General features: G+C 47.0%; 1 protein-coding gene and 1 long non-coding RNA gene across 2 annotated transcripts; one reads left to right on the top strand and one right to left on the bottom strand.

The window, feature by feature from the left end:
- Positions 1 to 7,653: 7,653 nt before the first annotated feature.
- Tmem98 (transmembrane protein 98) lies at positions 7,654 to 20,099 on the bottom strand. Its single transcript, XM_047542722.1, has 7 exons — positions 19,947 to 20,099; positions 17,510 to 17,764; positions 15,843 to 15,974; positions 14,942 to 14,975; positions 12,567 to 12,682; positions 10,346 to 10,405; positions 7,654 to 8,504 (listed from the first exon to the last, which is right to left on the bottom strand). The coding sequence occupies exons 2-7, from the start codon at positions 17,638 to 17,640 to the stop codon at positions 8,297 to 8,299; spliced, it is 681 nt and encodes a 226-aa protein (XP_047398678.1). The 5' UTR covers positions 17,641 to 17,764; positions 19,947 to 20,099; the 3' UTR covers positions 7,654 to 8,296.
- Positions 19,457 to 25,124, top strand: LOC124978846 (uncharacterized). Its single transcript, XR_007107564.1, has 4 exons — positions 19,457 to 19,578; positions 21,881 to 21,943; positions 22,033 to 22,081; positions 24,892 to 25,124. It is a non-coding gene; the product is annotated as an uncharacterized LOC124978846 (long non-coding RNA).
- The last annotated feature ends 90 nt before the right edge of the window (positions 25,125 to 25,214 follow it).

The following is a 25,214-nucleotide window of genomic DNA, read 5'->3' as shown; positions in this document are numbered from 1 at the left end:
TTGATTATTATTTTGTTCTAGTTGTCTACAAGCATGCGCCGGAGGTTTTGATCATCTAACTAAAGAGACAGGTGTGACTGGTCATGCTCATAGATCCAGGGTTCCATCTACTAAAGCTCTCTCCAGAGCCCACCTCGCTCACCCCCGGCCCCCACCAGAGACTTTGATTCCTTATTCTTAAGAAAAGCAGAATGGGGGGCTGGGGAGATAGCTCGGTTGGCAGAGTGCTTGCTTTGTAAGCACAAGGCCCTGGGTTCGATCCCCAGCACCCAAAAAAAAAAAAAAAAAGAAAAGCAGAATGGGGCTGACCATACCTCCTTTGAGCTAGAGAAGGACATTTGTCTCCTACCTACTCAGGGATTGAAAGTCTATGCCTGGCCAGGTGTGGTGGCACTCTCCTGTAATCCCAGTGACTTGGGAGGCTGAGGAAGGAGGATCAAAAGTTTGAGGCCAGACTTAGCAATTTAGCAAGGCCCTTGGCAACTTAGACTCTGTCTCAAAATGTAAAATTAAAAAGAACTGGGATTGTAGCTCAGTGACAAAGGGTTCCCCAGAACCAAATATAAAAAATAAAGTCTATTCCTGATCTAATGGGGACAAAAGGAGGAGAGGTTGTCATTTAGCAGTGACCAGAATCCATGAAGTGTGTACCCATAATTAAACTGCTGTGGAGATCCTTAAAAGGGCTCTTTCATATAGGAAGGAGCTGATTGATGAGGAATCTTTCTTAGGACCAGAAAAACTTAAGTGAAAATTAAGTTTTTAAATCTACAAGTTACAGGTCTTATAAATCATTTCAGCCCTAGAAATCCCATCAACACTAGTCACAGCACAAGTTGGATCAGAAAGAGGCCCAAGAAGTTTCAGTAAGGCAGAGAATTGAGTTCCCATATCCAAAAGGGAGGGAATGTGGAACTTTATGTGCCAAATTGATGAAGTCGCCCAAGGCTCTTCTGGGGTGACGTCCCACAGGTGGCTTTGAGAGACCTTGGGCACCCTCAGTCTTCCAGGATAACCTTAATGGGAGCAGAGGGCCTCCCCACCCTCCAGAGATGAAGGCCATCTCCTCTCCAGTAATTTCCCTCTTTACTGAGGTGGCATAACCCGGGCGTGTGGACCCTGCTTGGAGAAGTCCTTGCTATAAATGCTCAGGCTCTTTGCAATGGTGGCAGCCTCTACATTCCAAGTTATTTCCCCTTTTTTCACATGGAGCCTTTGGGCATCTCTGAGGAGGCAGGGGCCTATTGCCCAATGCTAAGGCAAGTAACTGGGCTTGCTCTTGCCTCTTGCTGACCCCTTGGAGTCTTGATTGTCTCTTCAACCTTGTCCTTGTTTCTCAAAACCCCCAAAACCATATTTATTTTTTTAATTTTTATTTATTTATTTGTTTTCATTAACCTTTTTTTGACAGTGACAAATTTTTAAAAAAATCTTTTCATACATGTATATAGGGTAATAATATCTGTCCACAATCTACTGTTCTTCTCATCCCCACCCACCCCACTCCTCCCCTCACTCCCCTCTGTACAACCCAAAGTTTCTTCATTCTTCCCTACCCTCCCCCCCACACTATGGATCAGCATCCACTTATTAGAGAAAACATTCAGCCTTTGGTTTTTTGGGATTGGCTTATTTCACTTAGCATGATATTCTCCAATTCCATCCATTTATTTGCAAATGCCATAATTTTATTCTCTTTTGAGGCCAAGTAATATTCCATTGTGTATATATACCACAGTTTCTTTATCCATTCATCTGTCAAAGGGCATCTAGGTTGGTTCCATAGTTTCACTATTGTGAATTGAGCTGCTATGAACATTGATGTGGCTGCATCCCTGTAGTATGCTGATTTTAAGTTCTTCAGGTATAAACCGAGGAGTGGGATAGCTGGGTCAAATGGTGGTTCCATTCCAAGTTTTCTGAGGAATCTCCATACTGCTTTCCAAAGTGGTTGCACTAATCTGCAGTCCCACCAACAGTGTGTAAGCATACCTTTTTCCCCACATCTTCGCCAACACTTCTTATTGCTTGTATTCTTGATAATTGCCATTTTGAATGGAGTGAGATGGATCTTAGAGCAGTTTCCAAAATCATATTTAAAAGTTAGTTGATAGAGATCTAAGGACCATAGTCTTCTTTGGAAGTTTTCCTCTAATGTCTGGGGTTACATGGCTAATGAAAGAGGTGCCCAGAAAAATTTGCCCTTTGTGGAAATTTGGATCAATGTTTGTATATTCTTGGAGGGTTTCTGTCAGTCATCCCAGGAAAAGAACTGGATTATCATCTCTATTCTGTTATCTCCCTAGTCATTTTGCAATTAACTGGCTGATTCATGCATCTTCTCAGTCTTTCAGTTAAACAACAATCATATGACTACACCTTTTAAGGTCTGCTCCCTGGATCTGATCATTCGAAGCAGGTTTTTGGTTGGGCACTGCAGTCGCTCCTAACAGCTAGGTTTAGTCTCAGGCAGCTACTTCATCTGTGTACGTTTGGCTAGCTGCCCAAATGCAAACCTTTCCTTCTGGGGTGCAATAGGCAGAAAGAATTATATGAATATCTGCCTATGTTAAATCACAAGTAATAGTCAATCCTTGAAATTCATCTACAACTTTGCTAGGGTCCTCTGAGAACCGACCTAGTTTTTGTTTGCACTGAGTTAAATCAGTCATGGAAAAGGGAACATGTACTCTCATTATGCCTCATTCTTTGTCAACCACTTCATGAAGCGGGCAAATGTTTGAAGATTTAAAGGTTCTTGGGTGATAAGATGTTCTGCTTCAGGTGGTGCCCGCTGGGCTGTTTCCCTGGCAATGGAGGATATAAAGTGTGATACCAGGGAGATGTGGTAGGTGGAGCCATTGGTACAATAGGGTTGAAGATTCTGAAGAGTCACATCCAGGGGACAAAGGAGAACTCTGCTTGATGTGCCATCTGAGCTGCCTGTATGGGTTGTTGCAGGAAGGGTCTTCTTGGGGTACTTATAAGTGCATCCTCTTTAGGAACCGATTCTTCTTTTTACTAAAGGGAACAAGAGCATAACACATTTTGCATGAGTCCCTAAGCTCTGGGTCTTGATATGGGGTCATAAAGGTCTGAATGTATGGGCTTTCCATCCATTTTTCCTCTTGTTTACAAAATAGGTCAAGCTGAAGTATTGTGTTAAAATTTAAAGTTCCATTTTCAGACCAAATTTCTCCACTTTCCAGTTCGTACTGTGGCCAAGCAACAGTACAAAAAAATAATATTAATTTTTTTTCTTTCAATCTTCTGCCTTAAAAAAAAAAATTAATTTTTAAAAAACACGCCCTAAAAGGGACTTGGTTGGAACTGAGATTGAGTTGCCCAGAGGTAAATTTCGAATAGCACCCTTGAAGTTCACCTCTGTGTGTTCCAAAAGAGAAGAAACAAAGCAAAACCCGATACTAGTACGTTCCTAACCCTGGATTTAGAAAGCTGGCTCATCCCTTCTGTAATTCACAGGGGCTTCAGTGTCCTTGTCCTTAGTCAGCAGATATTTCCAACTGCCCCTGGAAATTTTACAGGATCCTGTAGGGCTACTCTAAATCCTTCCTGAGTACCCTTAACGAGACAAAAAATACACACAGAGAAAAAAAAAGAAAGAAAAGACCCTGATGACTTTTGTAATCTAAATATGTCGGGCTACTAAGAAGTCTTTAAAAGAGCAACTATCCAGAGGCCCTGTGAGTATTCTTGAATTGGGTTTGGGAAGTTCCCTCTGAACTAGACATAGTCAAATAGAAGCCATAGAAGAGGACTTAATAGGAGCAGAGGGGCCAACTGGAATCATGCCTCAGGACTGTCTTTTCTAAAACATAGTATGTGTTAGAGCAACGCTAGTTTGCTTCCAAAGGTGGAGTTATTGTTAAAAAAAAAAAAAAAAAGAAAAAGAAAAGAAAAATTTTGTGGCAGCTAGTGTGATGGCACATACCTGTAATCCCAGCACCTCAGGAGGCTGAGGCAGGAGAATCACAAATTTCCAAGCCAGCTTCAGCACCTTAGTGAGACACTTTCTCAAATTAAAAAAATTAAAAGGGCTGAGGATGTAGTTCAGCGGTAGAGCACTTGCCTACCATGTGAGAGACCCTGGATTTAATCCCCAGAGATTGTAAAAAAAAAATGAAATAAACTTAAATTTAAAAAATAAAATATGGCTTATTTGCAGAGGGTTAAAGAAGGGTGACATATGAATTCATGCTGTGAACAGAAGGAAGGAAGAAAAGGAAAAAATGGCAGGCCAGAGACAAATTCTTCAGCATTATAGGAGAAAGAATGTAATGTAACATATATGAGCCAAAGGGGGGGATATTATGGAAGTGTTTTGAATCCAAAGTATGCTGTTTGACGGAGACACATTCTCTGATTTTCAGGTCAGAGTAGGGGTTATCCTATGTGTCATGTGAATATTTTCCTGTATAATTCAACAGGGAAAACAGCTCAGGGCATCAGTGGATCAGGCCTTATATTGATGTCCCCAGGACAGCTTCCTTAGTCCCATCTGATCCAGGTACCAGGTATGTTGTCCCAAAGGATTCCTTTCTGAGGCCACTTATTGTCCTTGGGGCATCCCCCTGACACCTTTGTCCAATTTGGTTTTGGTCAAAGGGAGCAAGTGCCTCGTATTTTCAGTGCCTTCAATGCAAGCCCTCATTTTCTAGGGATGCAGTAGTCTCTGGGGCAGAGAAACTGGGAATGCCAAGGTTCATAGGGAATGTCATGCAATTAAAAGGCAAAAGTTCAGGGAAAGGGAAAGCATTTGTGTTTTAAACTTACCCAACACAGTGCCTTGGATTATAGTCCCTTCACGGTTGCCAAAAGAACGTCACCAGACTGGGATTCAAGGAGATTCCTCCAAGGGTCAATGGAACCTCATTCAGCCCAAGTGGGTTCTTGACTTACAGAAGCAAGTCATAAGCAGATATTTATATCTAAATATCTAAAGGGTAGCAAAGGTATATGTTCCCCAAAGGCAGATAGTTACAGGTGCCCCTCACCTTAGAGAGGAGAAATTGAGTGTCAGGGTTGAGCTCTCAGGTCGTGCTTGAAGACCCAGGTATAGTAAGGATCTCTCTTCTTTCTCTATGAGAGCCCACCTGTCTCACTTCTGTAGTCCCCATTATGCTCAGGATGAAACTCCAGCTCCCTAGTATGATCTCACATCCTGCCAACCTGTCCAACCTCACCCCTTACATTCCAAACTCCAGCCCTCCCCAGACAACCTGCATTTCCCAAGTGAGCCAAGCTTTCTTGTCCCTGGACCCTTTCCATGTTGTCCTGTCTGCACGACACCTCTCCGACTGTCTTTGTCAGGTCCCCACTCAGGAGTCAGCTCCTCCCCTGTGCCCTTGCAGGGTCCTCTCCATCTCAGTACTGGCTGCAGCTCTGGTTCCACCAACTGCTCACTAGTCTTTGTCTCTCTCCTTTAAGGACAGGGGTTGTGCCTTTTCTTCCAGATCTCCAGCATCTAGCACAGCACCTCCCCCAGAGGAACCTCTCATTGCTCATTAGTGGGAGGGAGGGGAGAAGAAAATGGATGGAAATTCTTCAACTGACACCTTCCACAAACTTCCAAGTTCATAAAGCAACGTGGAGCCTTTGGACTGCAAGCCATTTTCTAAAGATCAAGCTCACGTGGGCAGAATCTTGGAAGCCTGGACTGAGTTCAGGGCAAGCACTGGGAGAAGTTGGATACCAAGAACAGTTTCCTCTGGAGATTTCACAAGCTGGAGGAAGTTCCCTGTTTGCTCTCCTGAGGAATGTGAGCTTGCACAAACAACCCTCTGAGCACTGACTGATGAAGACCAGGAGTGTGAACATATTTGGGGTAGGGAGGGGGCTACTCTCCCTAATGCAGTGATTTTTTTTTGTTTCAGGCCACTCAGTTCCAGGGCCCATGGATAGCAGCCTCTGCTTGGACAGTCAAGGTAACTGAGGTGATACCACCTAAGTCAACTAGCATGGGAACTCATGGGGACAGAAAGATTGGCATTGGCTTGTCAGAACCAGGCACACAACTGGGCATTTCCCACACCCCATTTCATTTGACTGACATACCAACCTAATGAGGCAGTAGCCTTGATGTTGCAGGTGAGACAGTTAAGGACCAGAGAGGTTAAAAAAGTTGACCAAGCTCACATAATGAAAGACCTTTTCAGGCATGGTGGCACACTCCTGCAGTCCCAGCTACTCAAGAGGCTGAAGCAGGAGGATTGCAAGTTCAAGGCCAGCTTCAGCAAATAAGTAAGACCCTATCTCATTTTTTTAAAAAACAAGATGGGAATGTAACTCAGTGGTAAAGCATTTGCATAGCATGAGAGACCTTGGGTTCAATTCCCAGACCCACAAAAAAAAGACCAAGACCAAGCAAGCCCAAATTTAAATCTAATTCTGACTTCAAATATCTTTCTCTCCTCACTCTGAACTCCTTCCCCTGAGCAATTCCTTCTGCATTAGAATTTGAGTCTAATGATCCTATCCCAAGATAGGAGGGGCTATGGAATGATCTACCACCATGTTCTAGAGACCAAAGGACTTGTGATATGTCTGTCCCCTGGCAAACCACACTTGGTGGAGACGGGCCTGGGATCCTGTGTGTTCATTATCCAGCCCCTCTTGGAGGACATGACTGGTAACTGAGATGCCAATGCACATCTGCCTCTCTTGCTTAAGGCTCTGGACCAGGTTAAAATGCAGGGGACATTTATCACTGTGACAGCCATTGCAATCTCAGCGTGAGTTGGTTTACAGTCCAGTGATGAAAGCAGGTTTTTAAAGGGAGGACAAAAGACAAAAATAGGACAGTGGATACCTATTTGTGAAGGCCTTGAAGAGAAAAGTCAGTGCCTTTTTGAACATTTCCCATTAACAGCTTGCTAGTAGGTCGGGAGTTAATGACGTGACCGTCCAACAAAGTTCCCCTGGAATCCATCCCAAAGCCCTTGAGGCCCGAGTTCTAGCTTTCCTCACCTGATTGTTTGCTCAGGTGGGGTTTGGTATACACAGCGCTGGTTAGAAGCTTGCCTATTTTCCAGGAATGAAGTGCGTTAATGCCAACAAACCCAATCTTAGATTTAAGAATATGAGTTCCTGGTTCCCCAACATCAGTCTGAAGGATTTGCTGACTTGAGTTAGGACAGAGAAAATGAAATGGGAACTGATAAGCAGCTCCAAACATGCTTAGTGACATAGGATATGCATCAGGAAAGTTCCCAAGCCAGGCTCTTCTTCCAAGGGCAAGGTGGGTTCTGAGAACCCAAGAAGAAGTAGAGTACTTCCAATTTGCTCATGATGGAAATTCGGCCATTTAGATCATGCCTAGAATACACAACTGTATTCTGGGTCCCACTAAGGTCTTCAGTCATAAAAGTGCTCCTTATCTTTCAAAATTTGCAAGACAAAGAGATACTAGAAGAAAAGGGAACACACCCTTCATGAATGTCACTGCTGATGTGAAAAGGACGTCGTGGAGGTGTCTCTGCTGGTGTCCGGGCTCTGAGCAGTCCTATATCTCATCTTGAGACCTCCACAAGAGGCATCCTCAGGAGTCTTAGGCTGTCCCTCCACCGTCAGTTCTCACATACACCCCCACCCCCGCCGCACAAGTGAATGTGACTCAGTAACCACACATTTGAGGAAAACATATGTATAAATTTACTATTCACTTAGGGGTAGCTAGATAAAATTGCAGGCATAATGACAAAAAGAAAATAATCAACTTTGCAGTGCTCAGCTTCAGACCCAAGCCTATAAAGGAAAAGAGGGACTCGGTAGCCTCAGGGACCAGGAAGGTAACACGAATAAACACAACAGGCCAGGTGAGAGAGTGTAAGGCTTGCCCAGAGGGCGAACCTCTACTGAGCTCCAATGATTGTCCTATTTTGAAAATGCAGCTCAGAATTGCCACACCTTCTGATTCTTCAAGAAAAGTTGGAAATTCTGATTTTTATGTGAAACCTCTTGATTCTTAGATGGTGGTTCAATTTTCTTGAAAACACTAGGTGAGCTAAATCGAGCTGACAGTCCACCAGTTTTCCATTCTGCTGTACAGATGGTGAATGGCATGTCCCCTGACCATGGTACAACACCACTCTCCAGCCACCATCTGCCATTGCAACAGAGGCATCCACAATGGGTGCCTCTGCTTTACTCTATGCACATGGTGGGACTCCCAAGCCCTGGAGAACAACTAACTATACAAGGAAAAGTGAAAGGCTCAGCTAAGCCACCTAGGGATAGCAGCAGATTGGTCCTTGTGACCACCTGCTGGCCTAAAGGACTAAATGGCCGACTGCTCCTGCAAGAAGCCTTCTGGACCTGGGAGGCTTTTATCTGGTTCAGAAGCCAGGGCTGCCTCTCGAAGGACTTCCAAGTGCTCCTCAGCAGCCGACAGTGACTGGTCAATCCAATCCAGGCCTCCAGTCAGATGGCAGGCATTTCTGGTCACCAGCACCAGATGACTGACAGACAGGAGCAAGGCAGTCGTCCTAGGAAAACAACAACAGGATCAGTTTCCTAAGAAATGAGGAACTTCACACAAAATCCCAAATGGACACACTCTAGACTAGTGTTCCCTGAGAGGCTGATGGGTATAGAATTGAATGGTTCCATGCTTAAACAGATTTGGGAATGGCTGGGTTAAACAAGGTTAACTGGAGCCTATTGCAGAGCCTTTGATGTCCCTGATTATATCGTCCCTACAGTTAAACACCATGTCCCTGAATGCACCCTTTCTATTTCCAAAACCCTAGCAAATTAAGGGAAGGGAACAATGAAAGCAAGCCTGGGCTGGAAAGTCCAGGTACATATTATCTTGAAGGACTCTGGCTTTCTCTCTGGGATCTAGGGTGAGTTAGTGTTATCTGTAGAAAGCTACTTTCTTGCAGGTACACAAGGATAGTTGCTCCTTGAGATGCTGGTCACACAAGCAAACTAAGCAAGCTCTCACTGATGATGTCACTGCTTCTGCAGTCTAACAGATAAAACCCTTCTGTCAGTGGTGACTGGCACAGAACTGAAGGCACTACGGAAAGGATATGTGTCACTCATCCAGGGGTAGACACTGGACAAAAGATCGTGAGGAGGTGTACATGGCAAAGCACCGTGAGGGACCAAGGTGCTACCTGTCAGCCTGAACTACTGAACTCTTCTGGGACAGTCTCTGACCTCGTGTGAGCTTTCCCCAGTAAACCACATCTCCCATCCTGTCTCTGGGCACTTTCTTTGAACTGCCTGCAACCTCCCCACTTCCCTGGCTGTGGACAAGACACTGATAGAGTTCCAGGAGGAGATGATGATGTGCTGTGGCTCACAGACACTGCAGAGCGTGGAAGCCACTCTCTGCAGCACACCTATGAACATCTCCCAGAAAATCATTTTCTGAAACAGTACAGATCCAGTCAATTGCATGACCACACTTCCCAAGAGCCATCCACCTAAAGACAGGATATATATACCCCAACCTTGAGCATCCCTTATTGATCACCAATCAATAAGGCCCAGTTCTCACTTACCCAAACTCTTAAAAAAATAATAAAAAAAGAAACTGAAAATCAAATTGAGGATTTTTTTTAGTATTGATTGAAAGATTCCCTGTGAAACATCTTTTATATAGCAAGTGTGCCTGCTGCATTTAGGAATCTGTTGCAGATTACTAATCCATGGACAAATCTGGACTGCAGCAGGATTGGGGCAGAGAAAGCTGAAGTATCACAGTGTACTGCCTGCCCCGCAACCTCACATGAGCACCCAGGAAATAGTTTATAAATCAAAAGAGAAAAGAATTTTTTTTAAATGTGTCTTACATCTGGTATAGGAGCATACAATTTCATAAACTACATCCACTGTGTATACAGGGAAAGGTCAGGAGAGAAGGGTTTCTGGGGTGCCCAGTGGAAGGCGTGCACCCTTGGAGTTGACCTGTCACCTCTGCTCCCGCAGCTCCATTCAACCAGGCCCCACAGGGCAGCACTCCCAGCTAGGCGTGTCTGCGCCTGGGGTCCAAAGATCAGAGGGAGCAAAAGGGGATGAAGGGAGGGAAGGCCAGGTGGAACTCAGCCCAGCTGGATGTTTAATCATGAAAATTCCAAACCCAAGACTGGCTCTTTCTCTCCAGGGTTTCAGGAAGAGGACTGTGTCTATCACCCAGGCAGCTTCAGCTCCGCTTGGCTGACCATTTGCATGGAAGTGAATGTACCCAAAGCTGGGTGTGGCCTTGGGAACCCAGCAGAACAGCCCTCTCTAAACAACCCAACCAGCCAACCTCACAGACCTGATATAGAGTCGAACCTCAGTGAGAAATGCTGAACCAGTCCCCCACCCCTCTCACCGTGCATCCAGGAGCTTGGGGTCCAGCGGAGGGTACATGGACTTCACCACATCGTCCACTCTGAGGGGAGGCAGAAGTGACTATTTTCAATATTTCACTTTATTTCCTTGTCTCCTCTCCTATCTTCTAATATTCCAGACCCATGCAGCAGTTCTTTCTCTACTGCCTCTGCATTCTTGTATCTCCTGACATCAGGAGGGAGTGGAATTAGGGAGCATTCCACTTCCCAGAGAGCCTATGTTTGCAGTATTTTAACTTTCACAACCATATTACTTTTGCATTTGGGGCAGGGTGTGGGAGATATGGCTTAAGGCAATTACACAGAACACTGAGGAAAAAAAGTCACAAGCTTAATTTGAGTTCCAACGGTCCCATTGCTTTTCTTTTAACACATAGTATAGTTCACAGTTAACTTTTTCTAAATCAAGTTCTGATTTGTGGGGTGCAAGGGTTTGCTCCAAATCTTTGCTCATGAACCACTTGATAGTCAGGAAGGAAAAATAAAGACATTCCATTTGATTTCTAAATGTACTTGAGAAAAGATTCATTCCCACTGGGATCTGAGGGGCTGGTGAAGAAGCACAGAGACATGGTCCCTTCCCTTGTAATGACCAGAACAGAAGCTGCTCTCCTTGAAATCATTCACCATCCAAACACCATGGAATAAACAGAGCAGAAAAGATAATGGGGACGAAAATCAGCCAGAAGGAAGTGTGATGGCAAAAAGACAAAGTCCGACCCTGACTCAATTACAGCAGGAAACATCACAGAGTAGTCCAGGGGCTCTGCAGGACAGCCGAGGGCACAGGGCAGGCCCACCCTCCTGGCAATGCCACAGCCTCATTTTGGCACACAGCTAACCCTCTCACCCTCAGAAATCTCCATGTCCTTCCTCTGCCAGCCCCTCCTGAAAGGCAGCCTTATAACCTGTGTCACAGGACAGTCCAGCCCCCTGAGTAGCATAAAGTATGAGGAAGGATCCAGCAGATATGAGCAATGCAGTCCCTAAAAATAATGGGTGACCAGCAGGAATGTCTGTCTGGTGCTTTCCCAGAGACGGGTGAGAGTTTTAAGGCCAGGGCTGACCAAGGCTGATACATGTGGCCACTCCCACTGAGGCAACTCCAGAGAAAGCCCAGAACTTTCTGACCCAAGTCCCTCCCTGGATCACCTCCTTTCTGCTTTCTCAACTCAAGGACTCCTTGACAGAGCTTAAATACACCAAGTCATGCATCCCTCAGAAGACCTCACAGGGTGTCCACCCAGAGGGCACAGTTATTGGGGTTTTTTGTTTTGTCTGTTTCTGAGACAAGGTCTCTCAGTTCTTGACCTTGCAAATAGGTTGGCCTTGAACTTTTGATCAGGCTGGAATTACAAGTATAGCTAGCATCACAAGTGAGTGCCCTGCATACCATCCCCGGTCGCCACTCCCAGCTTCTTACTTGGCTAATTTTGAGACAGGTAAAGGGCTGTTCCTTGTGATTTACCGGAGGTCATGGCAACAAGAATGCAAGGCCCCTGGAACTCACGGAATGGCCAACTGACAAAGTTGGATCATTTCCACATACCAGCCACCAGATGGCAACACAAACTTAGTGCAGCCCTTTGCTCTGAGAAGGACTTTCTTTTTCTTTGCAAAAGAGAACCCAAATGAGGGGGCGTAGTTGTTGACTGCAGTCTGCTGGTTGCCTCCCACATGGGATTTTGCAGACTGCCTGGAATCTGGGAGGTCTGAATGCTATGGGTCACCTCCCACCCTGTCCTGGAGGTTGCTGGCTGGGCTGTGGATGCCGCAGTGAGGCCCACTATGGCAAGGAAGGGGTCCCCAGTGCAGACACGGGTTGGACACAGAGCATGGCCAGGAGGTCACTGGAGACAGAGGTGTAGGTACCAGTGGGAAATGCACTTGCTGGCTTCAGCGGCACCTGGGAGGATGGAGTACAAGAGAGGGAGCCAGAGAAGCCACCGTGCAGAACAGGCTGTGGTGACCAGTCTCACTGGAGCTGCTGAAAAGGGCTGTCAGTCAGCCAGGCATGCTGGGGATGGTGATCAGAGGGATCGTCTTAGCATGGGAGTCCCCATTTCTAAACCTCCTAGCTGCCAGGTAAATATCTGGATGCAGGTAACTGAAGTTGCTTGCCTACAGCTTCTTATCAGAGCCTGGCCCTGCCTACCTCAGCTTCTCTCATGAAGTACGAGGACCTCAAGGCCACTGACTCACCTGGGGCTGATCCGCTTGGCCACCACGATGATGTCGCTGACACTGGCAGAAGTCTTCATCTTGGCTCCAGAGCCCATCGTCATGGCAACAAGTTTTTCCGTCAAAGTGTGACAGATCTAAAGTGGCAGGGAGGAGAAAAGTGACAAGGAGTGGCTGGGCACCTGCAAGGACTTCTACCACCCCCACGACAAAACAAATATGCACTCACCCTTGGGTGCCACCACACAGCTGGCCCCCTCCCCTAGTGACTGAGTGAAAAGTACAAACAAGAGAGGAGATGGGTGGTGGAGAAGAACCTCAGACCAAGGGGGTGCTTTAGCTCAGAGGAGTCTAAGCTGAAATAATCCCCCTAAGAAAAATCATGTGCTCTCATTTCACCTTTTCGCTTAGGAGGAAAAAGCCTACTTTGTCTTTCTATTCCTTCATCTCATGCTTTAGTCTTCCAAAAGGATAATATCTCTAGCGAAGCGCCTGCACAAACAGAGCAGGACAAAAGGCAATTGTTCCCTTTAAGCACATTCTCCAATCAGGGTGCTGAATTCAATAGTTTTCGAGGGTGATGTGTTATTTGCATGTTTGTCAAGATGATGACAGAAGCTTAGAAGAAGCAGGGGAAAGGCAAATCCATGACACAGGGCTGTTTTCATCACCCACCCTTCAGTGCCAGTCACCCCCAAAGCTCAGTTCCCTCCATGCTCCCCCAGGGTAGGGCCAGATAGGTCTCCATCCCTGCAAAGAAGTTCGGTTACCTGCCTTGGACTCAGGACTGGAAAATAAAAAGGAAAAGAAGCCCAAGGGCCCCATGGAAAGGGAGCCCAGTCCTCTCCCTTGAATTCCCACCACAGGGATTCAAGGGCAGGTGACCACACAGAGGGACTTAAGATCCCAAGAGAAGGACTAGAAGCCCTTTCCTTGGACCTGGGATCCCCAGGGAAGACCCTGGATTCCAATCTAATAAGACTTCTTCCAGCCAATTCATCTCCTACCACAGGTGCCATTTATCTTCCTCATCTGGTAGGGTGAGGGCAAGGGACAAAGCCCAGTCCCAGGACACGAGCTGGGAGAAGGAAAATGGAATATGGCTTCAGTGCTCCAGGCATTATACCTACCTGTCCATATCTGTAACCCTATCTCTATCTACAGTCTTATACACCCAAAGAGCTTCCCAGAATTACATAATAAGCCCAGACTCGGAGGCAACAATTTCCTGCTAGGCTTTCTTTGTCCCAAAAGAGACAGCCAAAGAAGAGGTGGGATAAAGGACTTTTTAATATCTTGTATTGAATGACACTGGAGAAAAGACAAAGTTGTCTCTTCTGAAATCTCAAATAATTACTAGACAAAAAGACAAAGGGATAAGGTTACTGAAGTGAAGAAACTCACATGTGCAATTGGCCAAATATTTGAGTATTATTATTATTATATCAGGTAGGATAGTATCAGACAAGAATTGGAAAACAAATGCTGAAACTATAAAAATTACCCAAAATGAAAACTGGAGACAATCTTCCAAAGAGTTCAGATACTCAAAGGAAAAAGTCAGGCTGCGATATAGCTTTGTGGTTGGGGGCTTCCCTTGAGAGCACCAGCCCTTGGGTTCCATTCCCAGCACCACAAAAAAAAAAAAAAAAAAAAAAGAAAAGAAAAGAAAAAGAAAAAAGAAAAAAAAAAAGAAAAGAAGAAAGTCTTCCTCCAAGTTGAAGAACTCATGATTTGGATTTTTTTTTTAGTACCAGGGATTAAACCAAGGGGTGCTTAACCACTGAGCCACATCCCCAGTCTATTTCATTTTTTATTTTGAGAAAGGGCCTCACTAGGTTGCTCAGGCTGTTGAACTTGGAATCTTCCTGCTTTAGCCTCCAAGATGCTGGGATTACAGATGTTTGCCACTGCTCCTGGCATGATTTGGATTTTTAAACACTGATGGTCCATTTGACTGACTACTGTCACAGCCGAATTCAGTTAGTGAAGACTTTCTAATAACTGAAATCCACATTCAGAACAGCACCTGCTGTATAGGCTGGAGTTTTCTGTTAACAAAAGTGTGTGCTCAGAGAGGGGCCCAAACCCGCTTCCCCTTGGCAGCCGTGTGGCCTCGGTGCATGGCTTTCCCCTAGGTTGGTGAAAGCTTGGCTTCTGACCACCCAGGCTGTCTTTCCCACTGTGTTAAGAGGACCAGACGAAATAAAACCTACGAGGGCCTTGAGAACCCTCAAGGAAACCAGGCTGAACAGGCAAGAGCGGAAATGCCAAGTGTAGGGTAGAGGAAGGCCCCTTGCAGGGGGTGAGTGCACTTCCTGAGGTCCTTTTCAACTGTCTGAGCCTGGGTGCGCCAGTGACTACCCTTGATGTCACAGGAAAATTGGGAGTATTACCTTCAAGATGGCAATGCAGTGGGACATGAGACCCCTGGGGAGACAAGAAAAAGATGTCATTGCTCATCTAGAGAGCACACCTCCCCTCCAGCTACCACCTCCATCCCTCACCCACACTGACCAGAGGGCACAGGGGAGCAGATACCTCGGTGTTAAAATGGACAAGCCCCTAGTCCTTCCCTTCCACCCTCCAGTCCTCTGCTAGCTCTACTGACCGCCTATCAAGGCATGTTTTTCTAACTCTGCCCTCAGGCAGACTCTTCCCTCTGCCCAAGTCCGTCCCCTTGGGCTTAGCCTGGTGAGCTCCTTCCCATCCTTGAACTTCAATCAAAAGGCTCCCCTCTGTGGCACCCTTCATGAAAGCCACGGGGCCCCCCACTGCAGGCAAACCTAGACAACGCCTCCTCTGTGTACCCACTGCACCACCCGTGGAGGTCACCTTTAGTTTCTATGATATGGAGTCTATATTCAGTACGACTCCATCTCCTGCCACTTTAACACCCGCAGGGGACGGACGTGGTGCTCTGCACAGGATGCCCCATGAACATGTGCCCAGTGAACGGATGACTCAAGGGATAAAGGAAAGAAATAGCACATCTTCTCAAACTTCAGAGGTTCCTGCTGGGTAGAGAGCTCCTGAGGGGTGCTGAGGACACAAGCTTCATCCCTGGAGCCTGACTGTCAAATTCATGGCACCCCAAGGATAACCTGAGCACCTGGGGGTGACTTTATGACACTCTTTGCCATACATCTAAAGGCTGAGCGTTAGGTCTACAAAATGGGAGGAGGGAGCAAGGACAGACACTCTATTCTGATTTCCCTTGATGTCGAGGGCAGGGCAAGAGTAGCCAGTGGCAGAGTGCCCAGGGGCTACAGGGAAGCAAAGGTCCCGGGGCCTTACGAGGCATCTTCAATCCAGTCTTCATTCTCCAGAATGGCCTCAATATGGGGGTTGGTGATGACGACATCATCCAGCTCTAACTCAGAGGGCTCAGATTGGGTCTCCATGGCTCCGATGAGGTCCACGATGGGCCTGGAAGGGAAGGCCCCATTAGAGTCATGACTCTCACTGAAGTCCACTGCTACCGTCTGGATCTTGAATGTCCCCCAAAAGCCCATGTGTTAAAGGCTTGGTCCCCAGGGTGGTGCTATTGGGAAACAGTGGACCTCAAAGAAGTGGAGTCTAGTGGGAGGTCCTCAGGTCATTGGGACTGTGGGACCATGGCCCCTCCCTTTTTATCCTTTGCTTCCTGGCCATGAGGTGAGAAGATGGCTCTGCCACACACTCCCCACTACTGTCATCTGGCCAGCCTCACAGAGGTCTGAAAAGCAATAGGTCCACCACATCATGGACTAGAACCTCTAAACTCGTGAGCCAAAATAACCCTTTTCTCTTTATAAGTTGAATATCTCAGTTATTTTGTTACAGTGATGGAAAACTGACCAATACACCCATATACCTATTCAAAGAATGAAGGGAGTTGATAAGTTAGAGTAGAACCCTTTTATCCTGGATCCAAACCCAACCCTAAAGGAAACACAGCTGAGGATACAGCATGAGGCTAAACAATGAGTCAGGGGATCAGGCCAGGGACACCTAAATACAAATGGACAGAACAGGATGAGCTACTGAGAGAAAGAATAGAGCTATAATCATATGATTACGAAGATGTATTAGGGCTACTCCTTCAGGACAAAATAATATTCTTTCATTGCTCACTTCCCCTTCAAGCCTATACTGCACAGACAGGCAGAAGTCCCTATTACACAAGCCCACCTGCATCCCCTACTAGGTCTGCAGAATCACTCTTGGGGACCTCCTGGGCTCACCCCCAAGCTCTACTCTCTTCGCGTTATCCTGGAAAAGTGGGAGAAGTAGAAACACCTCCTCTTTTATAACAGGGTTCTTTAAAACCCAAGACACCGTAGCATTCTTTGCAATAACAGAGCTTCCCTAGGTCATGTAAATGGGCACTTAAAAATTATTAACCACTCAACACAAAAGCTGATAGAATTAAGATAAAGGGGAAACAGAAACTAAGGCTTAGTTGCCATGGTCCCTTAAGGATGTGTCAATTAAAATACCCCTAAACTGAAAGTTGGATCTTCCTTACAAAATCCATTTCACATAAAATGCATGATGATGAAATCTGCTATGCAAAGAGAGAAACAGGCTTGTGCTGGGATTTCACGGTAGGAAGCATCTGTTACTTAGTTGTGTGGCAAAGTGTGGACATGTGATCTCTGTTCCCAGTGGTCTGGTTAGAAAGGGATTTGATTTGTCCCACTGCTGAGATGACCAGTTTTGTATAGATGGCTTTGCCTTTATGCTAGGTGAACATGTTCAGTGACTTTTTCAATGGTTCAGTGAACAGTGAAAGATGTGGCTCAGGATGTTGAGGGCTTAAGGAATATTCTTAAGCTCTGAGGTCTTTATTGGGAAGGACAGCCTGCAATTTAAGAGAGCAAACACTGAGCCAGAGTGGCCCAGCACCAAGCTACTTCTATTCCTCTCTTCTTCCTTTGTGGTAGCCCCTCTCTCCTCCTTCCCCTCCATGACCCACTCACTTGGAGTCATATCGCTGCAGCAGATCTCGGGGCCGGCAGTAACGCTGCCTGCACACCACCACCAAGGCCGCAAAGGAAGCCAGAAAGATGGTAGCTAGCACCCCTATGGCAACAATCACCACCGTCTCCATGCTTCTGGGTAGCTCCTGACACAGTCCCACTCACATCCTCCACGCAGGCTGATGCTTGAGAGAACACCAGGTCAGGGAAGACCGAGTGAAGAAGGCAGAAAGAGAAGGCGACGCCTGAGTCCACCTGTTGGAAGTGGCAAAAGGGAAGGGGGTGGGGCTAGGCTTCCCCAGCCCACCTGCACAGACCTGAAGGCCTGAAGAAACCCAAAATGCATTCTATGACATGCCCAAATTTACCTTTCCCTTTATTAAGAGTTTGCTTCCCAAGTGGACCAGGATGGGTTGTTTATTTTGGTACTGAGGATTGATCCCAGGGGCATTTTACCACTGAGTTACATCCCTAGTCATTTTTATTTTTTATTTTGAGACAGGGTCTCACTGAGTTGCTAAGACTGGCCTCGAACTTGTGATCCCCCTGCCTCAGCCACCCAAGTTGCTGGGATTACAGGCACGTACCACCATGCTTAGCCAGGATGGGTTTTAAACCTGAGACAAAAGGAAACACATTAGTCATTATTTTTACCTCTATAAAAAAAAAAAAATGTGCATGAAAGAATAGCCACTAAAGTAGAGGAAACGTGAGATGTATTTACTGAGGATCTCCTCTATGCCAGGCACTTTGTATGTGTTTACTCATCCAATAACCTTATGAGGTAGGCATTGGTATTCCTATTTTATAAGTGGGTAAACTGAGGTTCAGGGAATTTGCCCACATAGTCAGAAAGCAGAAAGTGAAATGGACATTCCCCTTCCTTTTTCTAAGGAGGAAAGAAGACTGTAGAAACTCTGGAAAGGGTTCTGATTATTTTCAGGGCTGGAAATGTACAAATGGTGTAAAAGTATTCATTGCTATTGCCTGTTTTCATTCAGGAGGCTCTTTCATGTCTACAGTTATGCATGGCTTAACAAGAGGGATGTGTTCTGAGATTTTATCTTTGTGCAAACACCATAGAACGTATTTACACAAACTAAGACAGCTACTGATATAATCTTATGGAACCACCTTTGTGCTTAGGAATCCATCATTTAGTGAAATGTAGTACACCGGGCATGACTGTCTTTTAAACTCCTAGGCCAAAGCAACAAGGGCATCTCATAGAAGTACCCGTTTCACTTAAACACCTGCAAAAAGCAGTGCTCTAACTTAGGAGTCTCTGTGACCCCAGGATGCAGCATGTCTTCTATCTGCGCTTGTCTATGCTTTATGTCTTAGAAGATCCAAATGCTCCTGGTTGACATTCAGTAAGTATACACTGATCATCTGTAATGCATCAAGCACGGGACTGGATTCTGAAGATTGGAGATTAAAACAGGCCAATATTAAGGAGCTGCTGGGAAAGGTGAGAAAGTAGAAAAACCGTTTCAACTCCATGTGCCTGGGCTATGGGCGGAAGCTCAGAGAAAAGAGAGTGGCTGCATATACATAATACTTTTCTGGAAAAGCCTTCTTTACAGGAACAAATGACGCTTGAGCTGGATTTTGAAGGATGAGTAGGAGTTTGCCTGGAAGACAAGATGGGACCTTAGCTAATCTAAAGTGCAAAGGAGGCCTTCTCCACCGCTGCTCTCTTAGAGAAGTCTCTTTCATCTCTTTTTCTCTGATTGTGTGAGGGAAGGGGTGCATCTCAGGGTCTGCACAGTTTTTCTAGGTATGTGATTCTGTGTCGTGTCCCTCCAACCTCCATTAGCTCTTCTTTCCCCTCCTCTTATCTCTCGGTCTTCATCTCTGCCTGCCTGTTTTCCTCTCCACCCACCTTCTCCGGGCTTCCTTCCTTCTCTCTCGCCTGCCCCTGGGCCTCCAAGAGCTTCTGGGTCTCCTCTCTGTGTGTCGGGAGTTTGTTTCTGTGTGTGCAAGAGGCTGGCCCTCTGTCGTCTCAGTGACTAGTCTGTGCGGGCGTTTCTTTGTGTGATTTCTTTCTCCGTGCATTCTCTGGTTCGGTGAGTTGCCCGCCCGCCCGCTTCCCCTCCACTTGGTTCTAAACCCACGAGGTTAAACAGCCCCCAGACCCTCTCTTTCCCTACCCGCCACCTCCAACTCCCAGCTCAACGCCCCGGAGGTGGGACCCCCGACGGGCACTGAGCGCGTGGCGCTGGGCTCGGGCCGCAGTCGGGCGCGCAGTTCCAACTTTCCTGCTCAACTTGTGCGCCCGGCGGGACCGGGACAAAGAGGCGCGGCGCCCCTCCCCCCGGCCGCAGCCGCCCGCGCCCCCGCCGCGCGCAGCCCCCTGCCTACCCCGGGGGGCTCCCCGCGGGACCCTCCCGCGGCCCGCCCGGCGAGGGAGCCCCGGCACCCGCGCCTCACCCACCTGCGGCTGCGGCTGCGACTCCGGGCGCGCCCGGTGGCTCCGCGCCCCGCCGATGGCGAAGTCCGGGCGCCGGCCCGCGGGCGGCCCCTGCAGCGGGGCATGCCGGGAAGCCGCGGGCGGCGGAGGGACCCAGATGCCCTCCCCCGGCGGCGCATCCAAATCCCCCGCTGCCAGGCGCCGCCGTCCCCGCCAGGCCCCCAGGCGGCCCGGGGGTTGGGGCGGCCGCAGCCGGGGCTGCTGGGAGGCAGACACTAGCGATCCCACGAAGCTTCCTGGTGCCCCGCCGGAGGCCCGGCCCGGGTCAGATGGAGGCAGGGTCCCTGCCGCCCGCGCCCACCGGGTCCTGGCTGGCCACCCAGGGGAGGTTAGGGAGAACCCACCGTTTCCACGGTGTGACTGGTCACTGATTAAGGCTTTTCTCTCGGCACACTGAATGAAACCACTTACTCACCGAGGGCAACTTATTTTTCTATGCTTTGGTTCCTTCCTCCGCTTGTAAGCATCTGAGTTGGTATCAGGGTGACACAGAATGTGCTGTGCATTGAAGAGTGCCTGATCCAGGGGAGGTAATGAATCAGTAGCCTGATACAGGCAGGACAGTGACAAGAAGACTTGCCCCAAGCCAGGACTCCAGCTGGCAGTCCTGCCCTGATCCCACACTACTCCATCGCACTGTAGTGGGGGACTGACTCATGCGTAAGGACTCAGCCCCATCCGGGTAACAGTCATCCCTTGGTCACCTTTCAGGCCTGAAGATGTTGACACTGAATAATACAGGTTGTACTTGGAAGGTTAGAGGCCCCCATGGCCCTGGAAGCAGGGTGAGTGCTGTTTGGGCAGGGATTTCCAGAGTCCAGGGTACCAGAAGCATGACAGATGTGGGCTCCAGATGGCCGTATCTCTGACCCGCCTAAGGACAAGGCAGAGCCAGAGTAGCCGAAGGCATGGACAGGTTCCTAGTGTCCAGGTCTAAGGTCAGTACCAATGACAAGTACCAAAGCTGCAGATTAGTTCCCAGGCAGCTTGTTGCAGCATCTGCAAATCTGTAGCCTCCAGGCCACACCCAGCCCTTGGCGGTACTTCTTCGACTCATGGTTTTTAAAACTCAAACTCATTGTCAACGTCTTTGAAAATGGAGAAATTCACTTACAATTCTAGGTTTCCAGCTTCTCTGAAAAATGTATCAAGTCTCCCAAAACACAGTCCACATTCCACCAGGAGTAAGAGAGGAGCTGCCGCTGTCCCGTGCTTGCTCTCAGACCCACGGCCATCCTCACTGCCCATATAACTTAAGCACATTCATTCACACCCTTTTTGCTAGGTGCCTGGTCCTGTGGGCAGCTGGGTTTCCCCACCATTGGTGCTCAGGGAAGTGAAGGCTGAAGGGTTTTCAGGAGAAAACTACTGAACCTGACTTCTGTGTAGGGAAAATGAGTCTACTGCAAAACAGCAAATGTTGGAAAGAGTGACTGGGGACAGTAAGTGTCTCCATTTCCAGGAGATTCTCTGAGATGAACTGTTTCTAGTTGTCTTGGGTGGTTAGATGCTTGATGACTTTAAGGGATGAAGCCAAACCACATTATCTTTTGTGGCCTCTTTCATGTCTGGGACTCCATCACTGTACAAGAGATGTAAAAGGAACCTTTAGCCCTGAGGAGTTTATAACACAAGTAGAAGAGATGTGTAACACTAAAAATCAAATTATATAAATAAGTGAATAATAGCTCAGCTGCTGCCTGGAGCTGACAGTATCCGTGCCCCAACAAACCACCCACTGCCCAGCTGCCAGAACAGGGTTGTACAGAGGTTGTACAAAGTTTGTTCCAGGTGCCCTTTTCTAACCAGCTGTTTCCCATGTTCTAGCAGCTCCTGTAATCCCAGTCCCCTTGAAGTCTCTCTGGATTAATCTTGATTTTCTTACTTGTACACAATAGGAACTAACTGTCCCACATGGACGGGGACTTGTGGACAGAACGGGGTGCCCACAGAATCCTCAGGTAATGGAAGACACAAATTAAAAAATGGGAGGGCTCCAGGGGCTGAGTGTCACTGCCCTAATGTTTCCAACATTATCCCTTCATTCCAGATTCCAAGTGCTGGGTAGGACCTGACCCTTCCTGCTTCCACAGTGGGAGGTAAGGTTCAAAATATAGCTGCATGCAAGGTAGCTACCCTCAAATAGGTAAGAGGGATAGTTGCCAGACTGCTCCCCAAAATTCAAATACCCCTACATATGGCCCCTTATTGCCAAATCTAAACATCAAACTGTAGGGCAAAGGTCCCCAAATCCAGAGCTGAACCTGGTGATTAGGGAGAAGCCAAAAGATTGAAAATGGTGCAGATCATGAGAAGAGGGAAGAGGCTGGACTCCTGGACAGTTGGTGCAAGTTTGTGCTTCACCCAGGCAAGGAGTGGACATTTATGGGCACCTACTATGTATGTATTAGACATTGATTAAACATCTGGTGCTTATGTCTTTTGATCCTGTCACCAACCTTGAGAAATCAGTATGATTATGTTTACAAGAGACAAAATAGCCTCCAAGGGTTACGGCAACTTGCCAGCTATCCAGAGTAGGACGGGTAGTGGAATTCAACATCCCCTGGCACCACAGCCCAGACCACCAAGCCAGAACCTGATAGCTCTTCCAACAGTGTGGGTATTGGAACAGGGCAGGTTGTCAGCTGCAAGAGAGAGAGCCACTCTACCCTCGATACACACTCCATCCTCAAAAATGCACTTACTCTGGTCCTGGGTGGGAGCCTGAAGTAAGTCTACTTTACGAGTCCCACCTTAACATCCTTTTGCTTTGATTTTTCTTCTGGTAGTTGCCACATCTCTGTCTCAGTGTCCAGTGACCAGGGAAGGGAAAGGAGGAGTTACCATTGAATGGGTACCAAGTTTCAGTTTGGAAAGATTAAAGAGAGTCCTGGAGATGGATAGTGGTAACGTTTGCAAACAATGTGGAGGTCTAAGTGTCAGTGAACCGTATACTTAAAAGTGGTTTTAATGGTAAAGTATGTTTTGCATAATCTTTCACAATTAAAAAGAAGTGTTTGTTGTAGGATGATATAGGAAAAAAAAAAAATGGGACCTCCTTAGTGTTTCTCAAACATGCTAATCTCAGCCCACATCAGGTCTTGGCTGTGCCATCTGCCTGGAATCCTGACCCTGTTATCCCATGACTTCCTCCCTCACTCTGCAGAGATGTCAGCTCAAGTCACCACCAAGGAGCCCTCTGGAGCACCTTCCCATCCCTCATGCTTCCTAGGACTGGGCACTTATTACTACCTGACATTACCCTATGTACTTGTTCACTGTTTGTCCCCTTTCAGAATCTCAGGTCCATAAGGGCAAGGACTTTACTGTCTTGTTCTCTGCTGACCTCCAGTATCTAGAACAGTCCCTGGCACTTAGCATGTGATCTGTAAGCACTTGGGAAAGGAATGAAAATAAAGCTGAGCCACCTGCACCTGTCATTCTACAGTGGAGGAAGCAACTCTAGACCCTCGCCCAGCCCTGGAGGCCTGCTGGGTGTGGCAGGAGGCGGGAAGCACTGGGAAACTCTCAGAGAGGGAAAGGCACCAGCATAGGAAAGAGCAGGGAGGTTGACCTGAATTAAAGGATCCTGATTCTAAATCCCCAATTTGACTCTGAGTTCATGCTTGTTTTAAGTGTTCAGGGCCCTTTTATGGACTAGTGAATGGTTCTCAAGGAAAGCGATGTCAGCTAGGGAGGGGTTTGTGGATACACAGATCAGGGCTTCTCTGAGCTATAGGCGTGGAACCCTCGCAGGAGCTGAAAGCCAGCAAACATTCACAACTGCTAGGGCTGCCTGGAGCCAGGGGGCAGACCAGGAAGCAGGGAGAAAGGAGTCCAGAGGAGGACTGGGAGCTAGCAGCACAGGTCTGAGCCAGGATTCCCAGGGGCATACAGGCCAAATTTGCATTTCCTCTTAGTTAAGGCAGTTGAACCAAAGGACATAAAGACTCTCAACAGGGATTTCCCCAGGGGATATTAGGGCATGGGGGGCTGGAGAGGGAATATGCTCTGGGCAAAGATATCTAAAATCTTCAAAAGAATTTCCAAAAGTGCCCTGCAGAGATTGTATAGTCTTCCTCTCCATTTTAGTATTTTATCACATCCCTCTTTAAAGCAAATGGAAATCTCTCTTACTTTAAATTTTTTAGGAATGATGGGTAGATTTGCATAAGGGAAAACAGCACCCCACATCCTACTTAATGCAGCTGAAGTTAGTTTAAGGATGGATTTAATGTTCTAAATAAAGTCATTTGTATCTCTGACTTTAAATTTGACCCATCAGCATCTCCTCCCTTTAATGTTTCAGCAGGATCATATTCATTTATAATCACTGTCATTTTTGAGACTTTGAATATGTCAGGTACTGTGCTGGGCACTTTACCTAGATTACATAATTATTATAATAATTCCTTATAATAGATTATTGTATTGTTAATAATAAATTATTCTCCCTGACTTGACATGTGAAGAAAGTATGACCCAAAGAAGTTATATACATTTCTACAGCTAGTAAGGGATAAATCTGGGATTTAAATTAGAATTATCTGTCTTAAAAATCTGTGCTATGTGCCAGGTGTGGTGGCACACACCTGTAATCCCAGCAACTCGGGAGGCTGAGGCAGGAGGATCAAAAGTTTGAGTTCAGACTCAGCAACTTAGCAAGACCATGCCTCAAAATATAAAATAAAAAGGACTTAGGATGTTGCTCAGTGGTAAAGTGCCCCTAGCTTCAATTCCCAGTAGGGACAGGGCGAGCGGAGGGGAGCTGTGCTGCATGGTGTCACCAAGCACCTTACTTCAATGCCTGACCTATAACATATATCCCAGATAGATACCTAGCTTTGGATGGCCTGAGTTAATGCATTTTCAAGATAACATTCACTGAGTATCTACTCTATTCCAGATGCTTCATAGACGGTTCCTATTTAATCATCTCAACAGCTCTAGGAAGAAGGGATTACCCCACTTCACCCAAGGAGACACTAAGTATCTGGGAGGGTCAAGGACCTACCAGAGGTGCCACAGCCTCTGGTAGCCTCTGGTAGCCTCTGGCAGAGCTGGAATGTGAAGCCAAATCTGTGTGACTCTGAGTCCCGTGTGCTTCTCCTTCAACCACCTCCCTCTGTGCTCTCTCAGTTTTTGAAAGGACATCACCTGTCACCTTCCCTCTAGTAGATCTCTTTGCTCTGAAGTTGTTTCTTCCTCCTTAAAGTTTATAAAATATAC

The sequence above is a fragment of the Sciurus carolinensis genome, chromosome 3, assembly GCF_902686445.1.
Source record: "Sciurus carolinensis chromosome 3, mSciCar1.2, whole genome shotgun sequence".
Lineage (NCBI taxonomy): Eukaryota > Metazoa > Chordata > Mammalia > Rodentia > Sciuridae > Sciurus > Sciurus carolinensis.
Note: the sequence above shows the minus strand (reverse complement) of the source record. Positions and strands in the feature narration are given on the sequence as shown.